General features: G+C 35.6%; 1 protein-coding gene across 3 annotated transcripts; it reads left to right on the top strand.

Moving 5' to 3' along the window:
• Positions 1-10,277: 10,277 nt before the first annotated feature.
• LOC100644798 (LIM homeobox transcription factor 1-beta.1) lies at positions 10,278-23,813 on the top strand. Of its 3 annotated transcripts, none has more exons than XM_003394491.4 (5): positions 10,278-12,352; positions 16,252-16,671; positions 19,943-20,248; positions 21,960-22,058; positions 22,588-23,813. In XM_003394491.4, exons 1-5 carry the CDS (start codon positions 12,229-12,231, stop codon positions 22,845-22,847), a joined length of 1,209 nt encoding a protein of 402 aa, XP_003394539.1. In that variant the 5' UTR covers positions 10,278-12,228; the 3' UTR covers positions 22,848-23,813. The 3 variants fall into 3 exon arrangements, with proteins under 3 accessions (XP_003394539.1, XP_048260484.1, XP_020724312.1); XM_020868653.2 differs by lacking the exon at positions 10,278-12,352 and adding an exon at positions 15,481-15,520; XM_048404527.1 differs by lacking the exon at positions 21,960-22,058.
• Positions 23,814-23,902: the final 89 nt, after the last annotated feature.

Raw genomic sequence — 23,902 nt, 5'->3', positions numbered from 1 at the left:
GATGAGAATATATTCATAGGGAATATGAATATTTAAATAGTAGCTTTTTTTATTATTCAGGAGACAAAGGTGTCCGTACCGGCCTTAAACTCTGCATGCATTTGTCTAGTTAAGCGAAATGAATTCTCTTTCGCGGATAACTTAAATTCCTCACGCTCCAATTCACCTCAAATTTTGTTTCACGTATACAAGATTCAATTTCTCCACTCTGAATAGAACAATTAAAAGCAAGCGTAATTTTAATCTTTCGAATATATACAGGCAGGTGAAGCTTTATCTTTTAAAGGAGTTGAGTACCGGTTTTCAGAAAGTTCAAATCGCAGGAGATAAAATTTCAACAGCTGCGACTTAACTCTGACAACTCAGATTTCAAACAATCGAATTCCAAGCGTGGAAAATTCGAGCATTCTCAACTGCGAGCACTCAAACTTCAAACATTGAAACTTTAGACATCCGATGCCTGAATTCCAAAACTTCGATCATACTACTTCAAACACACTTTTCTATTAGTTCACTAGAATCCTCAAATATTCATATTTCTTCACAGCCAGTCTTCGCGCCTCACAGCTTGCCTTTCCAACTTTTGAGCAGTTAAGCTTAAGATATCCGAGATTAAAGCTTCCAAAATCTGAGTCTCACGTTTAATGAGTATATACTCATACTTCAATTTCAAGTACTCCTTTTTGAAGCATTGTAGTACTCCAAATATACCAAAACAGGAATTAAAATGATCAAACGCAGCAATCTCATCAAACAAAGCAAAACCTCTCTACACAAAATCTAACAAACAATGAGAAGGACTTCCGATCCCCACTCCTCTTCCTCAAATTTTCCCTGGAAAACGTTCCAAATACGTAAAGATTTGCAGGACTTTTATCAGTATCAGGTACAGTACACTTTAGAAAATATCTCAGAAACACTGTACCAAGCATTCTCAGCAGTACAATTCACTCTCATTCCTCAAACTTTCCAAATCTCAACATATCAAAAACCGGAAAACTGCTCAAACAAGATCGTGTTCGAAATCCAAGGAATCGAACAAACGCATCATCCATCTGTAATCATCAGCGCAAGTAAGGAACCTTCGAAAAGGCTCTTTACCAAAAAAAAAAAAAAAAAAAAAAATACAACCGACTTCCAATTGCGCTAGAAAGTATGGAATGATCTCTATTTTATTTCTATTTTATTCAAACACATACGACGATTCATATCACTCATTCGCTTACTGAACAGCGTATCAAATTATATTGCAAGCTCGTCGAAGGTGGCGCGAAATTAAAAATAAAAATAAAACTAAATTTTGTCAATACCATCTAATGACAAAATCCGCAATCACTTAGTTATCAACGGAATATTTTCATTTCAAATTCATATATCTTGCTGCATTTCCAAAGCCGCTATAAAAATTCCAATTGCTCTAAATTCTTCGAAATCGAACAATGGGAAAAATCATCGATCTCAGCTCTTCTTTCTCAAATTTCTCTGCACTTCGTTTTCAACCCCTTGCAACTCCTCCTTTCCAGTCTTTTGCTCCGCCGTGGAAAAGCATTCTAAGTACGCGTCGAGTTTCTGCATGGGCGACGTTACCCTCGCGTTCCTCAAAAGAATCGTCTCGAAGGGAATGAAAGTATCGAGTGAAACTGCGAGGGTATCGTATCTCTGCTCTGCTGGCTGCTTTCCACCGCGTGTGTCCTTTTTATCGAGCGAATCGGAAGGCAGCAAGCCCTGAGGAATGGCGGGCATCGACGCTCGGCAAACACACCCACGTAAAAATTGGAAAAAACGAAACTTTTTCGAAAGCGTGTTTCGTTCAAAGGGCTGAAGATTAATTGGCCCGCGAGCGAGGAAATTATGAAAGCCGACAGAAGTTTTAAAGGGAAGCTTGACCGCGATCAAAGAGAGATTTATCACGTTGTTAATACTTTTTTTTTTTGTACCGTGCATGATGCTTCGTGCAGATGTGAAAGGTTCTGAAACGTTGGTAAAGCTTCGTGATTTTTCGTAACTTTCTTTCGTTCGTTTATACAGCACGAAGGGTTTTTATACTTTCGTTTAGATTTGATTTATTTTAGCAATGCTGGACACGGTTGGACTCGTGCAATTGTCGATGAAATAATTGAAAGTACGTTTACTCGTGTTTTGATACGATATCTTATAATACAATGAAATTGTATTGCCACGTCTGGTTGTAGATTAGTTTCTAGTTTATTTGTTATGTTAATTTTAGACAGTTGAAGTCTTCTTTAATTTTTCGTAAATTTCAAAATTTCCTGTACTCTTATCTTTTATTTCATTCGTTAGAAACTAAATTGGCAAAATTCACCGTAGAAGAACTATTTCTCGGTCGACATTCATTTCCAGGATAAAGCAACGTTTCGAAACTTGCAATTAGAAGTTTCAACGTAACGATAGAACAATTGGCAATAATTCATGTCGCCCCATAGAATTTCATCCCTTGCCATTAAAAGAAAAGCACAGAGGAAAAGCGAGAGGAAAGGAAGAAAAAGGGGAAGAAAAGAGAAGAGAAATAAGAAAGAAAAAGAAACACGATCGACAAGTTTCTTGGTGCTGGATACTGGTAAAACGAAAAATCGAAGAAAAGAAGAAAGCGAAGAAAGAAGAAAAATAAGAAAGGGAAGCAAGATCTACGTGTCTTAGGATTGTAGTTGGCAAAGAAAGAGATAGAAGAAAGTAGAAAAGAAAAGGAAAGAAAGAAAGGGAAGAGCAATGTTTTTTAGCATTTTAGTAAAACAAAAGAAGAAGGAAAACAGCAAAATAGCAAAGCAGAAAAAGTCAAGTAAGACAGCAAAGGAAGATCGACGTGTCTTAGCCCTCCATTGTAAATGGCAAAGAAAGAAGAGAAAGAAGAGAAAGAAAGTTGTGCGTTTTAGTAAAACAAATAAAATGTAGAAATTAAAAAAATGTAGACAAAGTGGTTTTATCGCATGTGCTCAATATATATAAATTTATTTGTATGTGTATTATTACATAATAATACAATATTATTACTTAACGATGCCTGAGTGGAAAAATTATTTTCTTCTCTTCAGTACATATTCAAATAAGAAGTATTTTTTCTATATTTTTTATATTTATATATCTAGTTCTTCACTTTTTAATCTTCAACTGGTATCCTACAATATAGTACATCGAAGCCTGTTGCGGGATAGAAAGATTTTTCAGATTTCTTCAGATTTCACGTCAGCTAATCAGACGATTATTTCGCACGATGAGATCGTCGATTTTTTCAAAATTACATCGTGTTCTATCGGAAATGAGCACGTGCTCCGCATTTCAATTTTCTACCTGCTTAGAAATTTCCACGACCGGACAAACGGAAAAGCGAGCTAGATAAAAACTATCGATTAAAGAGAAGAGAAAGGAAGAAAGGGAAGAACGAAAAGAAAAGTAAGAACGTTTCTTCTCACTGAATTTTAGTAAACAAAAAAAAAGAAAAAGTCGGAAAAAAGGAAAGGAAAATCGGCTGGTCCCGAATTCTACGTAGTAGAAGAAGACGGAAAAGGGTAAAAGGGGAGGAAGAAAAGAGGAAAAAGGGTAGATGAAGATTTCTTGGCTGCGGATGGTGGTTGTTGCAGGCACAACTGGAGCGTTCGCTCGCTCCCGTTTTCGCGTATGGGTGCCACGACGCATTCCTGACAAAGTAGTCATCACGCATTCCTGGGACGCAATCGTGAGCTTCCACCCTCGTTAACGAAAGATGGATTCGTGCGCGCCAGCCTGAAGAGGTCGCGTTATTACATTTTATCCGGGGCCGACCAGCGTGGAATGTCCGCCTAAGACCGTCACGAGGGTTGAACAAGCCTGAGGACACATGCCACGTTAGAATAGGTCGCTTTTCACTGTCAGACGTTGCTCTTCAAACCAAAAAACACTTTCATATTTCTATTCTTTACTTTTCATCTGAATCTTGATCTTTACCTTTTGTATCTCCGTCTCTTACCTTTTACCTCGATACTTAGCTTTTTATTTCTTTATTCCGGACTACGAGTGTTTTAGTCTACGTTAACCGATTACTAGTCACGATAAGGGTCAAATATATTTATATACGATTTATGGTATTTAACGTTACGAAAATTAGTACGCACGTTTCTACGTATGATACTAAAGAGATCAGAATTATAGTGATTTCTATTTATTTATTATATAGATTTATCTATTGTGACTGAAACAGAAAACTATAACTATTTAATTAGAACTTAATGTAATGTAAAGTGGTACAACTGAGACAACCAAACTTCTTTAACTACTCAACTTACAATTTACAACTAACAACTCGCAACTCACAACGACTCAACAACTCATGAGCAACGACTAATTCGCAGTTATTCGCAACTTACCCGTAATTGCAATTAGTCGCAACTCAATCGTAAAATCCAATTACAATTAAGACGTTCCAATTATACCAGAATTCTTAGTACTCCTCAGTACTCCATTCCCAGTACTCAGTACTCATTACGTGCATCACAATAGTTGACCGAAGATGGTCACATAGCTTTTTTAATTGCCCATTGTTCTAAAGAGTCTTAAGTACATGATCCTTCGGGATTTTGCATTCTTCCAAACACCTCGCCACTTTTCTCTTCTATCTGTAGTTCACCGGGATTTTTTAAATGGTCCTTTTACGATATCACAATACGATCCCAATGACTCCGACTACCTTTCCAAGAGTATTTTCACAATTGTGTTCAAATTTCTCCGAATGACTGGACCAGTTTTGTGACCTCAAAGCCAGTAAAGTACAGTATGGAAATTACAGTATGCAAATTAATAGGAAGATACGATCCGATAAACAAAGAGAAACACAGGTTTCTTCTCATAAGGAATACCATACTGCGAATAAAGACAAAAGCAGGGTGAATTTACTACGCGTTAATGATGCAACCACCGAAACAACCCCTAACTCGAAATCATTCGCAACAAGTGTCCCACTGGTATATTCCATCCAACATAATATTCCTAATAATATGATTAATTTGAAAAAAGGTGGTATCATCTTAACAAGCCTTTATCGATTTGTTTCTGATCGACCTATACCATACTCGTCGCATAATTTATAACGAATGACGGTAATTTAAAATTCGATCCACCCTTTCGTGAATCTCGATGCCGCAACTGGGCCCAAGAATCTTCGACGCGTATTACGATGCGGGGCACCCTTTTGTGCGTAACCAAAGGGTGCTAGGACAGCCACGTGCAGAAAACTTGTGAAAAAGTTGATCGAGGGTGGTCCTCCACTTTCCATCTCTTTCCTCTTGAGCTTTGTCAGTACACTACACTTTTTTTTTTAAAGGAATTTATAATACACGTTCTACGTTCGCGTTATTAAAGCAAAATGATAAGCATCAGGGAAATATGCAAGCTGGAAATTTCCATTTTATTGAATCGATAAAGTCCATCTTTTCCCCCTTGGTTGACCTGTTTAATGGAAAATTGTCCCGAGAATTAACATTTTTCGCGGAGAGACAGCAGACAGTTTGGCTGGAAGTGTATAAAATGAAATTTAATTCTTCAGTCTGTTATTAGCTTCATGATATTTGTAAATATTGCCTTCGTGTCGGTTTCATACTAATCGCAATTATTGATCTGCCAGGTTGAAATTTATTTATCGTTTATGATTCGTAATTAGATCTTCCCTTGCGACTCGCAGTTAAAATTCTACGTGAAGTTATTCAAAGGTTTGATCATCGTTGCCACAGATTTCGAACGTTTTACCTTATAACGAGAAACTAAAGAATGCAACGAAAAGCATTTTTATTTCAATTTGATAATAAAATTCGCTTAAACGATAAAATCGTTTATATATAGTTTGAAAAAATAACACACATGATAAACGTTAAATATCTACACAACTGTCTGAATCAACCGAATTTCGATAATTCATTAAAGAAATCATTAAACAAAAGAATATAAACAACGCAAGAAAAATATTTTCAAAGAAAGATATATTATACGTGAGAGAAGAAGCCTGTCGAAGTATCGTTACCTGGCAAAAGAGAAGGGGTGAAACAAGAAATAAAACTCAACATCCCCAATAGCCGTGATAGTGGAGATTTAGCACGGTCTTATGTGGAGCATAATAGAAATTAGGGAAACCTAGTGATCCTCGCGATTTCACGGCGTATAAAGGCACAAAAGTCGTTGCTCCGCGTCCGGATGAAATATGGTTCCTTGCAGGTGCATCCACCCCATTCTAACATTCTCCTATTCTCTATCGTTCTCTCCCTGGTCATTGTTCAGGATATGTGACACTAACGCCGTCCGTGTAATTATGCCGATACGGTTCCAGCGTTGTTTCGTGACAGGGGGTGCAAGCCATCCCCTAAGCACCCTTTGGTCACGCATCCCGGGGGTTCTTTTGCATCGTAACACATCACCGGCGATTTTTCTTGGTATCCTGCAAACAGGGGATTTTGATATTGAGAAAATTTGGAATTTCAACTAGGAAGAATTGTTACGTTTAGTAAGCGAAAAATTTGGGATTGAAATTAGAAAGACTTAAATTTTGTAAACAGGGCATTTTGAGGTGGGGAAAATTTGGAATTTAAATTAGGAAGAATTATTATGGTTCACAAGCGGAAAATTTGGAACTGAATATAGAAAGAGTTGAATTTTGTAATCAGGGGATTTTGAGGTTGAGAAAATTTGGAATTGCAATTAGGAAGAATTATTGTGGTTCATAAGCGGAAAATTTTGAACTGAATGTAAAAAGAGTTAAATTTTGTAATCAGGGGATTATGAGGTTGAGAAAATTTGGAATTGCAATTAGGAAGAATTGTTACGTTTAGTAAACGAAAAATTTGGGATTGAAATTAGAAAGAGTTAAATTTTGTAATCAGGGGATTTTGAGGTGGGGAAAATTTGGAATTTAAATTAGGAAGAATTATTATGGTTCATAAGCGGAAAATTTGGAACTGAATATAGAAAGAGTTGAATTTTGTAATCAGGGGATTTTGAGGTTGAGAAAATTTGGAATTGCAATTAGGAAGAATTATTGTGGTTCATAAGCGGAAAATTTGGAACTGAATATAAAAAGAATATAGAAAAATTTTAAACTGAATAAAGAATATAGAAAGAAATATAGAAAAATTAAATTTTGTAATCAGGGCATTTTGAGGTGGGGAAAATTTGGAATTGCAATTAGGAAGAATTATTGTGGTTCATAAGCGGAAAATTTTGAACTGAATGTAAAAAGAGTTAAATTTTGTAATCAGGGGATTATGAGGTTGAGAAAATTTGGAATTGCAATTAGGAAGAATTGTTACGTTTAGTAAGCGAAAAATTTGGGATTGAAATTAGAAAGAGTTAAATTTTGTAATCAGGGGATTTTGAGGTGGGGAAAATTTGGAATTTAAATTAGGAAGAATTATTATGATTCATAAGCGGAAAATTTGGAACTGAATATAGAAAGAGTTGAATTTTGTAATCAGGGAATTTTGAGGTTGAGAAAATTTGGAATTGCAATTAGAAAGAATTGTTATGTTTTGTAAGTGGAGAAACCGGGACTGAAAGTAGAAAGAGTCAAATTTTGTAAACAGAAGATTCTAATATTGAATTTGGAGCTTAAACGAGGAAGGATTATATTTTGTAAGCAGAGAAGTTTGGTGATTGGATATAGAAAATTAAATACGAAAATAGAAGAGAAAAGGAGGAGGGAAGGAAAAAGGGAAGGGCTAAATTTCCAATTATCAAAACATTCTGAATTTTTCAGTTATTAACGTTATCGTTATTATTAACGTAATTAACGTATTAACGTAATTATGATAAGCACATTTCGTTTCTCGAAATTTCTTTCCATTAATTATCGAGATAATACAATGGTAGGTAAAAAAAAGTTGAAATGATTATTGATTAATTTATTTATTATTCGTAATTCTCATATGCTGCGACTCAAGGATGACATTCAGTTACTTCTTACAATTGGTATGTAATCTAATTATCATCTGCAATAGAATCTCCCTTTTTTGGTTAAAAGAAACTTTAAAATTTATAAATCTTAAATTTTAGTTCTCTTAAATATAAATTAAATATAATTTTAAATATAAATCCATTTTGCAATATTATCATGTCTTTCGTACTTGTTTTATAAAATTTTTTCTGTCCATCATTGTAGCTCTGAAAAATGATATTTATAGAAATTTATGGCCTTTTCATCATAATGATACGATAATCCATGGTATATATAAATTTTTTGTTTGTCACTTTTATTAAACATAAATCCATTTTGCAAAAAATGTCTTTCGTAGTTACCATTTTGTTCTTCCTTTTGACCATCATTGTACATCTAAGGAATATCTATGGAAATTTATGGCCACTGTAATGACACAATAATATACTTCTTACAGCTTTCACGTTCGTTGTTATTTGAACAGGACACGATTGCTCGTAGGAAGCTAATCGAGAATAATTGGAAGCCAGACGGACCAGAAACTCGAAGAATTGGCATATTGGCCGTAGAGAGGTGTTTGCCTGTTCATTGTCTATGTAGAAATTGTATTTGACAAATAAGGGACCGAGCGTTCCTTTTGTTTCTTTTTTCTGAGTCGGATAATCCCCCTGCGAAATCTTCTGGTGTTTCTAGGAAAACTGGTAATCAATTCGAAAATCTGCTTTTCGATGTCTCAAAAATGAATTGTGGCTTAAAGGAAATCGTAACGATGCGTTGGAATAGAAGAAGAAGTAAAGAAGTATTATGTATAAAATAATAGAAAGAAAAAGCCACTCTTGAAGACAACATTTTATATCCAAAGATCAAGTTCTGTTGTAAATTAACCTTACCCGATGGAGACAAGGAGTTTTTTAGAAGAAAATAAAACAACAAAAATTATGTTTTCGCTTCTGTTCTCAATAAAGAAAACTACTATTCCGAGGAGCCACAAACCAAGAACTGAAATTAACTATATATACACTGAAGAAACAAAATGTCAATCTAAGGAAACGAGAAATAATTGTTCTTCAATGAAAAAAAGCACATGTATAAGACACGTGTTCTTCAGAGAAGAACACCATGAAGAAGGAAATGTCGAGCCGCAGCAGGCAATATTGCTACTTTAAAGATATCCTTGTCAAGAAGAAGAAGAAGAGAAAAAGCAAGATCCAAAAGTTACATATCCTGTGTCAAAAGAAGCACATTGTGGAAAAACCAAGCCCGTTCGTCAATCTGTCTAAGAAGACAACTACATATATTAAAACATCAGAAAAAAAAAAAGAAGAAAAGTAGAAATAAAATCAACTTTCTCTTCTTTCTCCCCTCTTCAACCAACGATACTTTCAAAAAACCAAAAACAGAGGAAAGGAAAAGACCGGAAGATACACCTAATCCTGTCCTCTACTATCAAGAAAACCTTCTGCCGAAGCAAGCAAAACGAGAAGAAGAAGAAAGAAGAGAAAATGCAAAACGATACAAGTCTGTCCGCTTCTATCGAGAAAACTTTCATTCGAAGAAACCAGAGAAGAGAAAATGCGAGAGATACGCGTCTACCCTCCTCGATCCTCCTCGAAGAAAGTTTTCATACGAATTGTACAAGAAAGCAAAGAGGAAAACGCAACGATCCAGAAGACACGTGTCATCCCTCGCAGAGGGAACATAACGAAGAAACCAAGAGCAGAATTGCCTGTGCAATATCGCCAGACTCGAAAGATGTACCGTGTATTTTGAAAGTACGAGGCGACGTCGTATCGAGTATTTGGCCGTTTGTCAGTCCGCGTAAATACGCGACAATGCCCGCCCTTTGTGCGGCCCGTCTATCGTCGATGTTTGCCAAATAAAAGCCTATATACGAGAGCCCTCTTTGTCTCTGTGTGTTTCGGCTACGCTCTCTCCCCCATCGCCACGAATGATACGCCTTGTTGCCTATGAAACTGCCGGCCGTGACCCCTTCGTTCCTCGTTGCACTGCTACAAAAGGGCATCCAGTCGAAAGAGGGAGAGAGAAGCTAATGATGATGCAAAGTATTTCACGATGGAACACGTGCGTACGCAACGACGACGACGGCGACGGCGACGGTGACGACGACGATGATCAACTAGGGGGTTGAATCGAAACCGACAGCCAACATACGCTTATTTGGGGTGGCTGGTGGGTTTGCGGGACGAATTGCTTGGAATTGTTGGACTTGGAAATGTTCCTCTTGGCCAGCAAGTGATCGTGCGCAGAAAGAGACTCTGAATGCTATCTTTATGCTACTTTTAGTCTTTTCTGATTTTTATGACTTTTGACAAGTATGTAAGAAAGAATAAATTTCTGTTTTGTTTTTTTTTTTTTTTTTTTTTGGTGGTTTAGATTGTTGGTTTCGATTCTTGTTCGTCTAAATTGAAACTGACAATTTAGTCTTTAAGATATCTAAACTGCAATAATATTCTATGGTTCTTTTACGCAATATGCAATATCATCAATCTCATCGATAAAGCTACCCTCGATTAATCCAGGAATTCTGAAATGAGAGCTTGTAATCTTTAACTATCACTGAGATATCTAACTCGAAGCTTCGAATCATTCCGAATCATTAATCGAATTCTATCTCGATGTTCTTAATACGATCTAATCAAATCTTCAGAAGTTCTAAATTTCAAGATTCGATTAGGGGCGATTCTAAATGTTTAATCGACACTGCCGAGACAGGTAAATCTTAACAATATCGCACCACTTATCTATAAAATACCTAAACCACAAATTGAAGCTCATTTCAAACATTCTGGAAACCTCACACGCCATCAAATTCCATCTAACGAAATGAAAATTGCCAGTCGAATTCTACCTCGATATTATATTATCGATCGCCAAACAAAGATTCCAAATTCAAGATAGCAAGTTCAAGATCGCTTAAATCTTAACAATACCGCCTGTCCATAATAAAATACGAAAAGCCACGAATCTTGTCATTTCTTAGCATCTCAGGAACGACACCATCGCCATTTCTCAATTGAAATCAAATTGAAACCCCCAAACCAATAGAACGTACACCACCGATCGGACCCTATCTCAATATTCCTGACATCGCTGTCAAATCATCGAATCTTCAGAAATTTCTAATTCTGGATAGCAACGTCGAACTTCCAACCAACATCCCTTAAACAGCTAAATTTTAACATTAGCGCACCGCCGCTCTGTAAGTTACTCAAACCACCAATCAAACCCTCTCTAAACATCCTGAAAACCACGCTCATCATCAAATTCCCTAATTGGGAATTGAAAATAAATTGAAAGTAACAACGTCGAACTAAGAGAATCAAACCCAGCGGTCGAGCCCTGTCTCAGCATCCTCGAAACTGAGCTTACCATCAAATGCTCAACTGGAAATTGAAAAGAAATTCAAGGTAACCACCCCGTGTGTTGCACGAGCAGTGTACGTCACTGTCGTGCGATATTGATCCTCGGAAGCGTCGTGCATCTGGTTGAGAACCACGGTCAGTATTCACCCTTTCCACTTCTCTACGTTCAGAGGCGGATCCGGCATGAACCAATCGTCTTTGTTCCTCGGTTTCCCTTAGTTTGCTCGAAACGTCCCGCCTTCGACCCTTACCCTTCAGTCGATGGTCTACGACCGATAGGTGGGAATGATTTTCACTGTCGATGCGGTGGCTGGAGTCAAAAAAGCCTGAGAGTTCGGCTGGTAGAAACGTTGGAGCAGTTATCGCCTGAACGTGACACCAACAAGTCTCGTCGACCTATTAATACAAGAAAACCACCCTTGAACACGGTGGTCTAAAAACAGAAAGATAACACAGAAGCCGAAGATGGTATCAACCACGAAGTGCAGTTTCCATCGCTGTTGGAAATCCGTGAGAGTGTCTGGCATCGCTCACAGGATCTTTTCTTGAGACCTATCGCCGCGTCGAAGGACGGGAGAGGGTTGATTAATCGGACGATCGGACAACGTGACGCTTTAGTGAATTCGGATTTTTCTCTTTGCGACTCGAGAACGTTCTTTTAAAGGGAAGTATCGACTCCGACGGACGTGGTGTCGAAGGACTTAGAAGTTTCACATTGTTCTTACACAGGACACGTTCGTTGTTTCATGGTTTTTACGTAAAGTGACTGAATTTTGTTCTTTTTTCTTTTTTTCGAAAAGTGATATCGAATGAAAAGAGGAATCGTCGAGGGGGGATAATCGAAGGAAGAGAAGGAAAAAAAGATTGTTAGAAAGTGTTGCTTGTGAAAAAGTGGTGGGGAGGAGTTGAGAAATTGACAGCTCGAGGGCACGAGGAACCATGTTGGAATTCTACCCTCCGCTTCCTAGTAGCTTGAACCGGCAGAGTGAGTCGGGCCCACCAACTATGGTCTCCGCTGCACCACCGATTCCTTTTCGACCTGCCAACGACAATAACGACGCAGGTAAGAATGAACTTTCTTCCTTTATGTTTTCGCCTAACGACATTGATTTTCACAATGACAGTCGAAAGAGAGTATATAAAGTCACTTTCGTATAATGTTCACCTATCTACTCACTTACCTATGAACTTTCATTGTTAATTTGTATCTCTTCACCAGATCTCTATTCTTTCCACTCGATTTTTAGTTTATTGTACGTGTAAGAGTTTTTCTAAAAATTTCGTAGCTTCGGACATATACGCTTTTCTACACATTGTCATCATAGGTGTTTTTTTTTTTTTGGGATAGATCAGGGTCGTTTACAACGCGGGAAATTGTACGAATTTCACGTTAGACGAAACCCACGGAGCCAAAACTAAACTAAATTCTTTCTTGAAGTAACGCAGCTAATTCTTTATAGACAATAAAAACGTAAAATTCTCGGTATTTTACGAAAGTTAACGCGTAATTGTAATCTTCCAATGAATTCAGAAACGGTCAAGTCAAATTTCCACCGAAGCATAGGACAGCGAAACAATTGCAAATATCACTCTTGTTTGTTTACCTCGCGTGTTTCAGGCAAACAGACGTTGCATCTGTGAAATTTATTGTCACGTACGATTATTTTTAAGCAACTTTTACTTTCTATACAATTTTGCAATATATATATAGGGTGCGGTGTAGCAACCTTTTGGTCTCGTTATGCGGGTTCTATTGTGCAGTAATTAAAAGTAATTAACCCTACGTATAGTTAAAAGTATGTGAGACGAGGTTGATTATTTTATTAAAAAAATTTTCCGTCGAACCAATTTGTTAATCCTCGTCTGTGACCGTAGGAACCTTTTGCGATTAATGCAGATTATACTAATGTGATAGAGTAATCGAAGATACAGGGGAGAAAACGGCACAGAACAATTTTTCTTGATTTTTTAATTTCACTTTCGATTAAATTTATTTTAATGTCGCTTGATAGCTGCACTGCTCATGGCAACATCTTTAGCGATTTTTATACAATCGCTGTCAACGTAGAGTATGTTAATATCATAGAGAAATTGAGAATATTCATAGTAAATAGACGGGGAAATGTAACAAATTAATTTCTGTTGGTCTTTTCATTTTAATGTCACTGGACGTCCATGGTCCAAAGATACGAATTCTCTTAATGAGAGAAAAATTTAAAAAACGTGGAATTGATTATTGGATATTAAAATCACTCGTCATATTTAACGAGTCTAAGTTTTTGGTTTTGAGTTACAGCTGAGTGGTAGTTGAGGTAAACAGCAAGTTATTGTACCGCGTTCTGCCCTGCTCTGGCTTTATCACTATCGACAATCGATAAGCGACGGGACAAATTTCATGGGACTCGCGATATTGCTCTGCTCCAGAACGCTATCACATTTCTCAGTCCGACAGCCATATCATTCGGCATAACTCCCTGCGTATTTATTTCTCTCGCGATAAAAACGATCCGCCAGAAAAATTTCATATTCCTACTTCGATTCCTACGATTCTGTATATTTGATTGACAGATCGACATTCTCTCATCAGGAATACTAATTTACGTCTAATCTACATAACGATGTATTTCAATTTATTATATGTTACATACGAGACAATTAATTGCATACAACATCTATTTGCAAAGATCTTATTCGATTTTGTGTAAAATATATATAGATCCATTTAATGTTTTATAAAATATGTGCAAAATGATTCGTAAGAGTTCACTCGTTTAGTTGATTTATAAATACAAAAAATACTATAAATAATAGATTGATAGTTTGATTTTGTGTAATCAGAATTTTATTTAGTTATGAAATTATGGAAAAAAAAGGAAGATTAGTATAATAGATACATAGCAATCATTTGATAGTAACGTGGTGAAAATACGAATGTAGAAAAATGCGATAGCACGTTGATAAGCAAGTAAAGTAAGCTCCGAAACATATGGACGTATGGATATGTGACTTGTAAGTCCTGTCGTTATCGAGGATTAATAACAAAGCACGGTGAATTTTCTAGATATCAAATTCATCTAACAATAAGTAGTTCTGGACTGTGTCAGTTCATAAACATTGCTGTTGCTCAATTATATAGCTATATATATCATTGTAGACAGCTAGGAGTATTTAATAAACCGACGATATTTAGTATAAATTGAACGCTTCTCGCTGCCTTTATTTTCTACTCGTTATTTTATCGTAAATTTGTTATTCCAGTCACAGTACATTCGCATGTGTCTTATAACGTCAAATACTACGTAAATTAAAATCTGTTAGAATTTTCTAATAAACGTAACCAATATAAATTTCTACTAATTGTGGATTGCAGCGTTAATTTCATAAGTTTGCTTTTTATTGAAAAATTAGTTACGTAGTAAAGGGAAAAAGGAAAGTTAGAAAAATTATTTGAAGAATGCAAAGGTACGTGTACCTGCATTTCTCACGAAAGATATTATATATTGATTGTTAAATGTGATATATGATATGTTTATTAGTAAAAGAGGAGAAATAATTTATTCCTTGATTAGTTAAGATTTAATAAAAACACATCCATGATGAGCATTTTACAAACGAATGAATTTATCCGAATGATTATTTATTGTCACAATAAATTTATTAAAACGATTTTAGTAGAAGTTATTTAAACAATGTAATGGTACATTCATCTGAATATTTTTATTACTACACATATATGTATAGTGAAATAGGATAAATAATTTAGTCCTTGACTCTCTCGATACATTTTGTGTAATAACATTATATATTAAAGGAACCTTCAGGATTAATATTATCGTCAATATTTCAGAGCTGTCAACATTACACGAACTCTCGGACGATCAACATATCTTGTCAACATAATATCGTCAATGTTATCGAACATTGAGAGAACAGATTGAAGTACCAATGTTCGAAATGTTTTTTTTTTTTATTTTTTATTTATTAGAATATTTACAATCAATTCTCGTTGAGAATTTTCAGTAACTTAATTTGACGTGATACAATGACATGGATTATAATAGTTTTATATTGTTGGTTCTAGTAGAAACTAAGGATTTAATCTAGGGGGTATTTTCTTTTTAGTCTGCGGATCTGGTCCGTCGTGTCCAGTAGTTGGGTGACTAGTGGGTTGTGGTGGTTGTTGACTCTTGTGTTATATCTGCTTCTGGACTTGTGTATTTCATCTTTGACTGTAGGTATCTTGAGGTCACGGTGGATTGTTTCGTTGGTAACATACCAGGGTGCATTTAATAGGGATCTTAGCGTTTTCGATTGGAGTTCGAAATGTTGACGAGGTGGTTTGATGAAAAATATTATCCTCTGTGTCTTATGAGCTTAGCTCATAGCCTTCTCTTCTTTGGTTCTTTTATTTATAATGTTCATACAATGGTTGCTCAAGCTTTTTATTTTTTGGTTAGACATCGTTGAACGAACGCGAACTCAAAGCTGATTGTATCGTCAGTAACATCAAACGTAGGAGAAACATGCAGTTTGTTAATAAATACTGATAATTAGACGATCGATATACAGTGTGTAACAGAACATGTCGAACCCACTTTGGCAACTGATTATACACCGAAAACAATGAGGAAATTTCACATAAACATACGCTGCGCCTATCTTCGTGTATGAGATACAGTAAATTCTATGTGTATGCAACATCTATTAAAAATGTCGAAATACTAAGCTTCAGAGTAGAATAAACTTTTATTGGGTTGGCAACTAAGTGATTGCGGATTTTGTCATTAGTTGCTATTTAGTTTGCCAACTTGTCATTAGTTTTGCCAACCTAATATATACTAATACTAATAGCATACTAACAATAACAATCCAGAGTGTGATCATAAATATTGATTCTGAGGGTTCCTGAAATTTTTCTAGTGTTAGAAGGAGAAAAAAAAATAACAATTGTGATGATTTCAGAGCCGTCAGTTTCAGTGAAAACGGAGTCCTGCCTGCTGGAGACGATCTGCGCTGGTTGCGGTCGTACGATAGTCGACAAGTACGTGATGCAAGTCGCTGGAAGGAACTACCACGAGGAATGTCTTTCGTGTGCCGCGTGTGCAACACCGCTTACGCATTCATGTTTCATCCGTGAGCTAAAACTCTACTGTCGAAACGACTACGAGCGGATCTTCGGTGTGAAGTGTGCACGTTGCATGGAGAAGATCAGCTGCTCGGATTTCGTATTAAGGGCTCCGGGTTTGGTGTTTCACGTGGAGTGTTTCGCGTGTTGCATGTGCGGCCAACCATTACTTCCTGGCACCCAGTATTTTCTCCGTCAGGGACAACCCATCTGTCGAAGGGACTATGAACACGAATTGTACTTAAACAGCCCTCAAGGTTAGTAACAATTGTCGTCTTTCACGTTTCATTATTTTCCTTATTTTTCTTTTCTCAATATCTTTTGAGAGCGTCCTACACCTATCCACGATATATCCACGATCGTACTACACCTCGAGTAAAATGCTTATAAAAAGTTACTCCACTTTTTCAGCTTAATTAGTTTCTTTATATGTATATTTTACTTAATTTTCTTTTTTTTTTTTATAGCGTTCTTTCTCTCTTCGATATTTTCGTTTGGCGAGTTATTCTCCAATTTTTGGATTAGAATCAAAGTCAAGATATTGAGTTTTATCGATGTCTTCTATTTCTTCGATGTCAATTTCACGTTCTCCAGTTGTTTAGCATTTTTCTTTGGAATCCTGCTTCTCTATTTTTTCTCAATTAAAATAGGGATAAACGACGCCCTCCATTTCTTCAGTACTTTTCATTCTTTGTTCGTAAGGCGTGGGTGTTGTTGCTTATGTTTGTCTTATTAAAACATATCAGCTTCTCCATCATCGCGTATATACGGTTCTTCATATTTCTGTTTCATTTCATTTCACAACTCCCAGTTTCAAAAGATAGATCGCAGCCAGTTGTTCTTAACGCTTTGATATTAACACTAGAACTACCACACCAGTAAAATCGACTGGTTTTACAATTTTGTAACGGCACATGAGTCAAAAGACATTTCGAATCATGTGGTTTTTATGAGTAATGTAAGTATACTTGACGACCGGTTACGATTTTATTTTGGCTTCCCTTATTAATCAATATTTAACACGACCAATCCTCCACAATTTTATTTTAAAATTCCTACTTCATGTTATATTTTTTTCCGCAATGATGTAATGACTTTCGCAACGATAACTAAAAGGATGATATAATGAATATTATTTTGTTTTCTATGAATTCAAACCGATCGATTGATCAAACTGATTATGAAATTTTATGAATTTCGTATCGAGGCTATTTATACCAATACCAGTCAAAATGACTGGTATTTGTCAAAGCGTAAAAGGGTGCTGCAATCTGTTTATCGAACCCCAGTTAACCAGTTTCCTCGTTTTCTACAACTTCCCACACGTTTTTAAAATTTTTACCGCGTATCATTCGATATGACGATATCATTTATCAGGAAAATTCCGGATCGATCGCTAGATCGCTAGATGCTAACACTAGAAATGCCACAGCAATCAAAATGACTGTTTCTATAATTTTATAAACGTTCCAACCCTCGTTTAGGGATCATGGTCGCAGATGGATTAATAATACGAAAAATATACCACATAACATGGAATTCCTTCTGTAAGAAAGTGATAAATCGATAAATATAAAAATATTCTATTATTAGGTACTTTTTAAAGACCAGTCATTTTGACTGGTTTTGCTAGAAATAGCTTCGTGTTAATTATTGGTAGTTCTAGTGTTAACGATGGTAAATCGTCAATTTTTAATTTCCTAGGATCGGCAACTTTTATAATTTACTAAAAATATTATCTTATTCATGAAGATTCTTTCTGCATGCTCTTCTCCATACATGTGCGTGCCATTTTCTACGGCTAAATGTAAAAATTCTGGTCACCGTTTTCTAAATATTACCAAACGAAGCAAACTATGAAAATCCACCGTTTTGATACCGTATACGATAACGTGAATTTACAGGTGTAAAGCGATATAGTATCCCCGTGGAATCGGAACATTCGACAGCAAACTGCTCGACTATCACGATTTCTGTTTATTATCGATTTCGTTAGTACCGAGATTGGCGGTCCGTACAGGACAATATATATCGACTGAAGTTGCTTTAAACGAAAAAATTGTCCAAATAATGGTTTTACGTAGTTTCGTTCATACAGATTTTATCTCGCCCGAAAGATCGATCAAACTCGCGCTTATATTCAACGAGTCGATTTGTCTTCCAAAAAACAAAAAAAAAAAATAGTCAAAAGTACAAAATAGTAATGAACGAATGATAGAATGAAAATCAGTAATAATAGACGAATAGATGGTAAAATTAGCGATAATAATGATAAAAGATGAGGCAAAGACGAATTAAACGGATCGTTAGAGAAATAAAAATAAGAACAGAAAAGTTGACAAACGAGATGAAATAATCGACGAAACGTACGAGAACGTATTGTACATACCTTGTTGCATTGTTCGCAGGTTGTACTACTACTATCTAAAGACATCCAAAGTAAAAGCCTGCGGGATTTTTGAATCAAGGCTGTCTCTCTTTTCAAGGTAAATACACTTAAACCAAGCGTAATTAGAAACGATTCTTCCATAAATTGGACAGAGAAAAATAATGGAGAATAGAAGAACGTGAATCTAGGAACGAGAATAGAAGGATTAGTATTCATGATTTCTCTGACAGATCATTTTTTCAAGTTGTTTCGTAAATACGTGGGATTTAGTTTGCGATTGCTTTGAAGGAAAGTTATGGTGAAATCGATGGAAGAGCAGTTTGTTAGTCACAACTTTATTGCAATTAGTTTCTAAATCTGTCTTTTGCGAAGAGTTTCGTGAGGAAAAATTCGATTGGACCGCGATTGTGTTATTAACGTGATTTCATTATTGGGAAATGTTCAAGTCACTTTGATGTTTCTGATTTGAAAAATGAGTTTGACAGTTCGAATTACAGTATTATCATGCGTTAAATAATCTCAGGTCAACCGAAACTTCTTAACATAATCTGTTATTACGAACAAACGTTATCAACATACTTTTTCCGACAGTGTTTCCTCTCAGTTCTAAATATATTTTAGCTATCGGTTTTTCTTCTTTTGTTTCTTTCCTCAACGTATATTTATATTTACATGTAATTGTATGTACGTTCAATAGTATAGACTTTTTAAAAATTCAACTTCCATTCCATTATCAATTTTTCTCCTCTTTTAAATATTATCAGTATACTCTTTCCTATATGTATACTTCTAAATTTCTCGCCATTGAAATCTCTTCTCGTATAATTCTTCCCTAGTCTTTTTTATTCAATCGAAAGTTGCACTTCCACTGATCAGTTTGCCCTCTATCTTTTTCTATAATCGTCAACATCAACTTGTCACATCTTTGTTACATGTCCGACCTATGAAACTATTCTCGACAAATCTTCGATATCCAGAATCCATGTTACCAAAAACTAATTCCACTTCTAATGAACGATAAATTTCAGGCGATAATTTTACTTCACCTACGCTTGTTACGTTTGATCCTCAGACATATTAAAGATTCAATGAAGTAATTAATTCAGATAAAAATTTAAAGAAACGAATTTAATTCCCAGACGATGATCTACTGGACGAAAATCGGCCCCGCGATGGTCGTCGGGGTCCCAAGAGACCGCGGACGATCCTCACGTCGGCGCAGAGGCGCCAATTCAAAGCGGCGTTCGAGGTATCACCGAAACCCTGTCGAAAGGTTCGAGAGGCCCTAGCAAAAGAGACGGGCCTCAGCGTGCGCGTGGTTCAAGTCTGGTTCCAGAACCAGCGGGCGAAGATGAAGAAGTTGCAGAGGAAAGCGAAAACCGAGCCTGGATCCGATAAGGAACCGAAGGAGGAACGCCGAACGGAGAGTCCTCATAGCGATCACAGTAAGAATATTCTTTGTTCAATGTCCTTACTAAATCTTCCTATTATTTTTTTGAATCTCCTTCAATTTATTCTTATCGATTTATTATTACCGAGTTTTTACTCGAGTCGCATCTTTGTTTTTGATAAAATATCTGTCATTATTATTATTGTTGTTATTATTGTTATTATTATTGTTGTTGTTGTTATTATTGTTATTCTTATTATTATTCTTATTATTATTGTTGTTGTTGTTATTGTGATAAGCTTTCGTCTATTATTGTTAATATTTGTTATTATTGTTTTTGTTTTTGTTTTTGTTTTTGTTTTTGTTTTTGTTTTTGTTTTTGTTTTTGTTTTTGTTTTTGTTTTTGTTTTTGTTTTTGTTTTTGTTTTTGTTTTTGTTTTTGTTTTTGTTTTTGTTTTTGTTTTTGTTTTTGTTTTTGTTTTTGTTTTTGTTTTTGTTTTTGTTTTTGTTTTTGTTTTTGTTGTGTTAAGCTTTCGTCTATTAGAAGCTTAAGTAAGACACGGGTTACGAATGTTATCGATCGAATTATTTTTTATACGATCGCATGAAAATTTGTGGACGTTGATCCAAATAAATGCAGAAAGTGATCGATAGTTTGGCGAATAGAATTATTGGGATGGATTGGATCTGACTTAACGGGGATTCAGAATCTCAAAGAGTTCTGCAAGTTGGAAAAATTATATGCGTCGATATCTTTTTGATTGCCCGTGGTCTTCTATTTCCTACGATATATAATTCATTTTCTATAACATACAGCAGCGATTTATGCAAAGGCCCGTTGGATCCTCCGAATCCATTTCAGTAGCTCTATTGACTGGACTATCAAAGTTTAAGATAAAATGAAAGAGAAATAACTAAATTATGTACAAGGTGTCCCACTTTGTTAGTATATTCTATAGACCAAGATAGGATAAAGGTGTCATATGAATATACGTCATCGTATACTACATGTATTTATCATGTAACACTCTAACGTAATCAAAAATGTGCTCAGGAAATATCAGTGTGTTCTTCATTAATTTTGTACAGACTAAGATTAATTAGAAAACAAAGACATTGTTAAAGAGCTGTAGGAAAAATGCAATATACGTACGAAATGAGCGATAACGAACGTGTATTACTACGGTTCAAGGTACGAATAGATCAGGAATATTTACACGTAGTAATAGTCAGAAGATATTGTACCAACTTCAACGAGTAATAAACGAAAACTTCAGGAAGTAATAAATTCAATCTTTTGCCAGTCATTTTGAACATCATCTTGTTTTCACAAGTATTTAACAATGCCTGCAAGGTCATATGTTTAGAATATACTGACAACTTATCATTGGAAAAATACTGGGACATTTTATATGTTTCTGTTTAAATAGACTTAATTATTTGTAAATATTATTACTTAATTATTTTATAAATAATTTAAAAATAAATATAAGTAATATAAACTATAAATTATATATAAATAAATTATTAATTATAAATAATAATAAATTAAGTAACTGGAATAAACTATAGCCCTGAAACAGTAGAAGATAAAGAAGAAATTCATTAAGGAAGATTGATTTTGTCCTATTTCGCTCTAGTTTCGTCAATGTTTTTAATTTCTATCGTGACTTTCTATCGTTGTCTAACGTTTCGCGAAGACTGGTTAATGGGGCTTCGATAAATGTGTTGTCGGTACAATGCCAATCGTTTGATCTCGTTCGCAGGTCATTACTTGAACGCCATGAACATGCGCGACGGGGAATCTTCTAGCTTCCCCTCAAGCACCCAACCGCTCAACCCCAATAACCCGTACTCGCCTGACGGTAAGTCTCTTCTAGCCGTACAAAATCATTAAATAATCTACCACGGATAGTAATTGGATTGTTCAAATTTTTTGGAAATTTACAAAAATCCCAAAGAAACTTTTCAAAGCGTACTCGAAAGAATTCTGTCTTACAAACTTCAGAAACATCCTTCTCCCAAATTTTCAAACGACACCTTTGAAGCTTCGTCGAAACTCTGCCAAAAGTATAATGCTTTTAACTATTACGATAAATTCTTCAAAAAAATTCAACAGCAATTCCAGGACTGTCAAACTATCGAACTTATAAAATTCTCAAGACGCTACTCATCAAAGTTTTCTTTTACAAAACAAAACAACGAAAACTCGTAAACGTTCAAAGGATACCTTGGAAAGTCCATCAAAGAGTACATACTTTTAACTATTAGAAATAATTGCTCAAAATTTCCAAAACATTTCCTGTCAAACCTCTTGGACAACCTAGATTGCCCTCATTAACTCTCTCTATGGTTCATCAATGTCTAATCAACGCGATCAACCGTTAATTTCAGACGCTTATCCAGGCCACTCGGGTGAGAGCTTCTGCAGCAGCGATCTGTCGTTGGATGGTACGGAGGCTGGCTTCGACATAGGCGAGAACGAGGGTGGCGGCGGCCAGGAGGGTGGCCATCAAGCTAGCAGCCACTCCCACCACGGGCCAACGTCCCACGAGGCGCCGCCGTTGTCCCAGAGTTTACACGCGACGATTCACAATCCCATCGACAAACTTTTTATGATGCAGAGTAGTTACTTCAGTGGTGACCACGCGTAATCCGCGAAAAGAAAAGAAGAAAACGAAGAAAAAAGATAGAAAAGGAGAAAAAATGAAACAATGTTCTGCTCTTTTTCTCGCGACTGGTTCTCCCCTGCCTCGTCGACATAGCTGGTCCCTGCGCGATGTGTCCTATAGTCATATTTGTTGCCTCGGCAGATTGTTGTTAACAAACGTAATTCGTCGATTCCGAATTGAGATTTTTCTATGTCGGCGTTATTTTGCAATGTGTCAAAGTAATTCCGTTGACCCTCTCTGAATAAAATCAAACCAAAAGAAAACATTCAGGCACTTATTAAATTAAATCTTGAACTATCCAATATTTGGATATTTTAATGGATTAATGTTCGAGGAATATTAAACAATTGGTTGACATATTCGAGAAATTCATAATGAAATTTCAGAAAAAATTTCAACGATTGAATTAATTAGTACGAATTAAGATGATAATGACACTAAGTAATGAAACTTGTCGTTAATTGTGGAAAGATTTCAGTACACGTACTGTTCAATTTCTGAAGTAAATTTTACAAATTATTTGACTGCATTCTATTTCGAAGAAGAAGGAATATAATAAGAAAGTCAAAATATTTCTCGATTTTTAAAAAGTAGGAAGAAAATGACGCATGTTTATATGAATTAAAATTGATTCAGGAAGGGTCGACTTGCAGATCGTAGCATTGCAGTATGAGTTACAGGAAAATTAATAGCCGAGCTATTAGGTTCGACAAGAACCATTTACTAGGAATCATGTGAACTAGTTAAAATTACAATACATTGTATAAAAAAGAAAAGGTGTTTTCTTGGCTAAACAATAATTTCTTTATATCCTCTTTTTTCTTATTTTTCACCAGTCGTATGATAACGACGATTATATTAAAAAATTCGATAACCACTCAAGTGGGTATATTAGGTTATAAGTTTATTTATTTGATAATTATTATAATAAATCGATAAAGCAATTAATTGTAGCTGTTAGAAATAATCGAAGCGATATAAAAAGAAGAAAAATATGAAGATAGAATTTTACAATATTTTATATGACAAATTATGTC

This window comes from Bombus terrestris, chromosome 3 (assembly GCF_910591885.1).
Source record: "Bombus terrestris chromosome 3, iyBomTerr1.2, whole genome shotgun sequence".
Lineage (NCBI taxonomy): Eukaryota > Metazoa > Arthropoda > Insecta > Hymenoptera > Apidae > Bombus > Bombus terrestris.
Note: the sequence above shows the minus strand (reverse complement) of the source record. Positions and strands in the feature narration are given on the sequence as shown.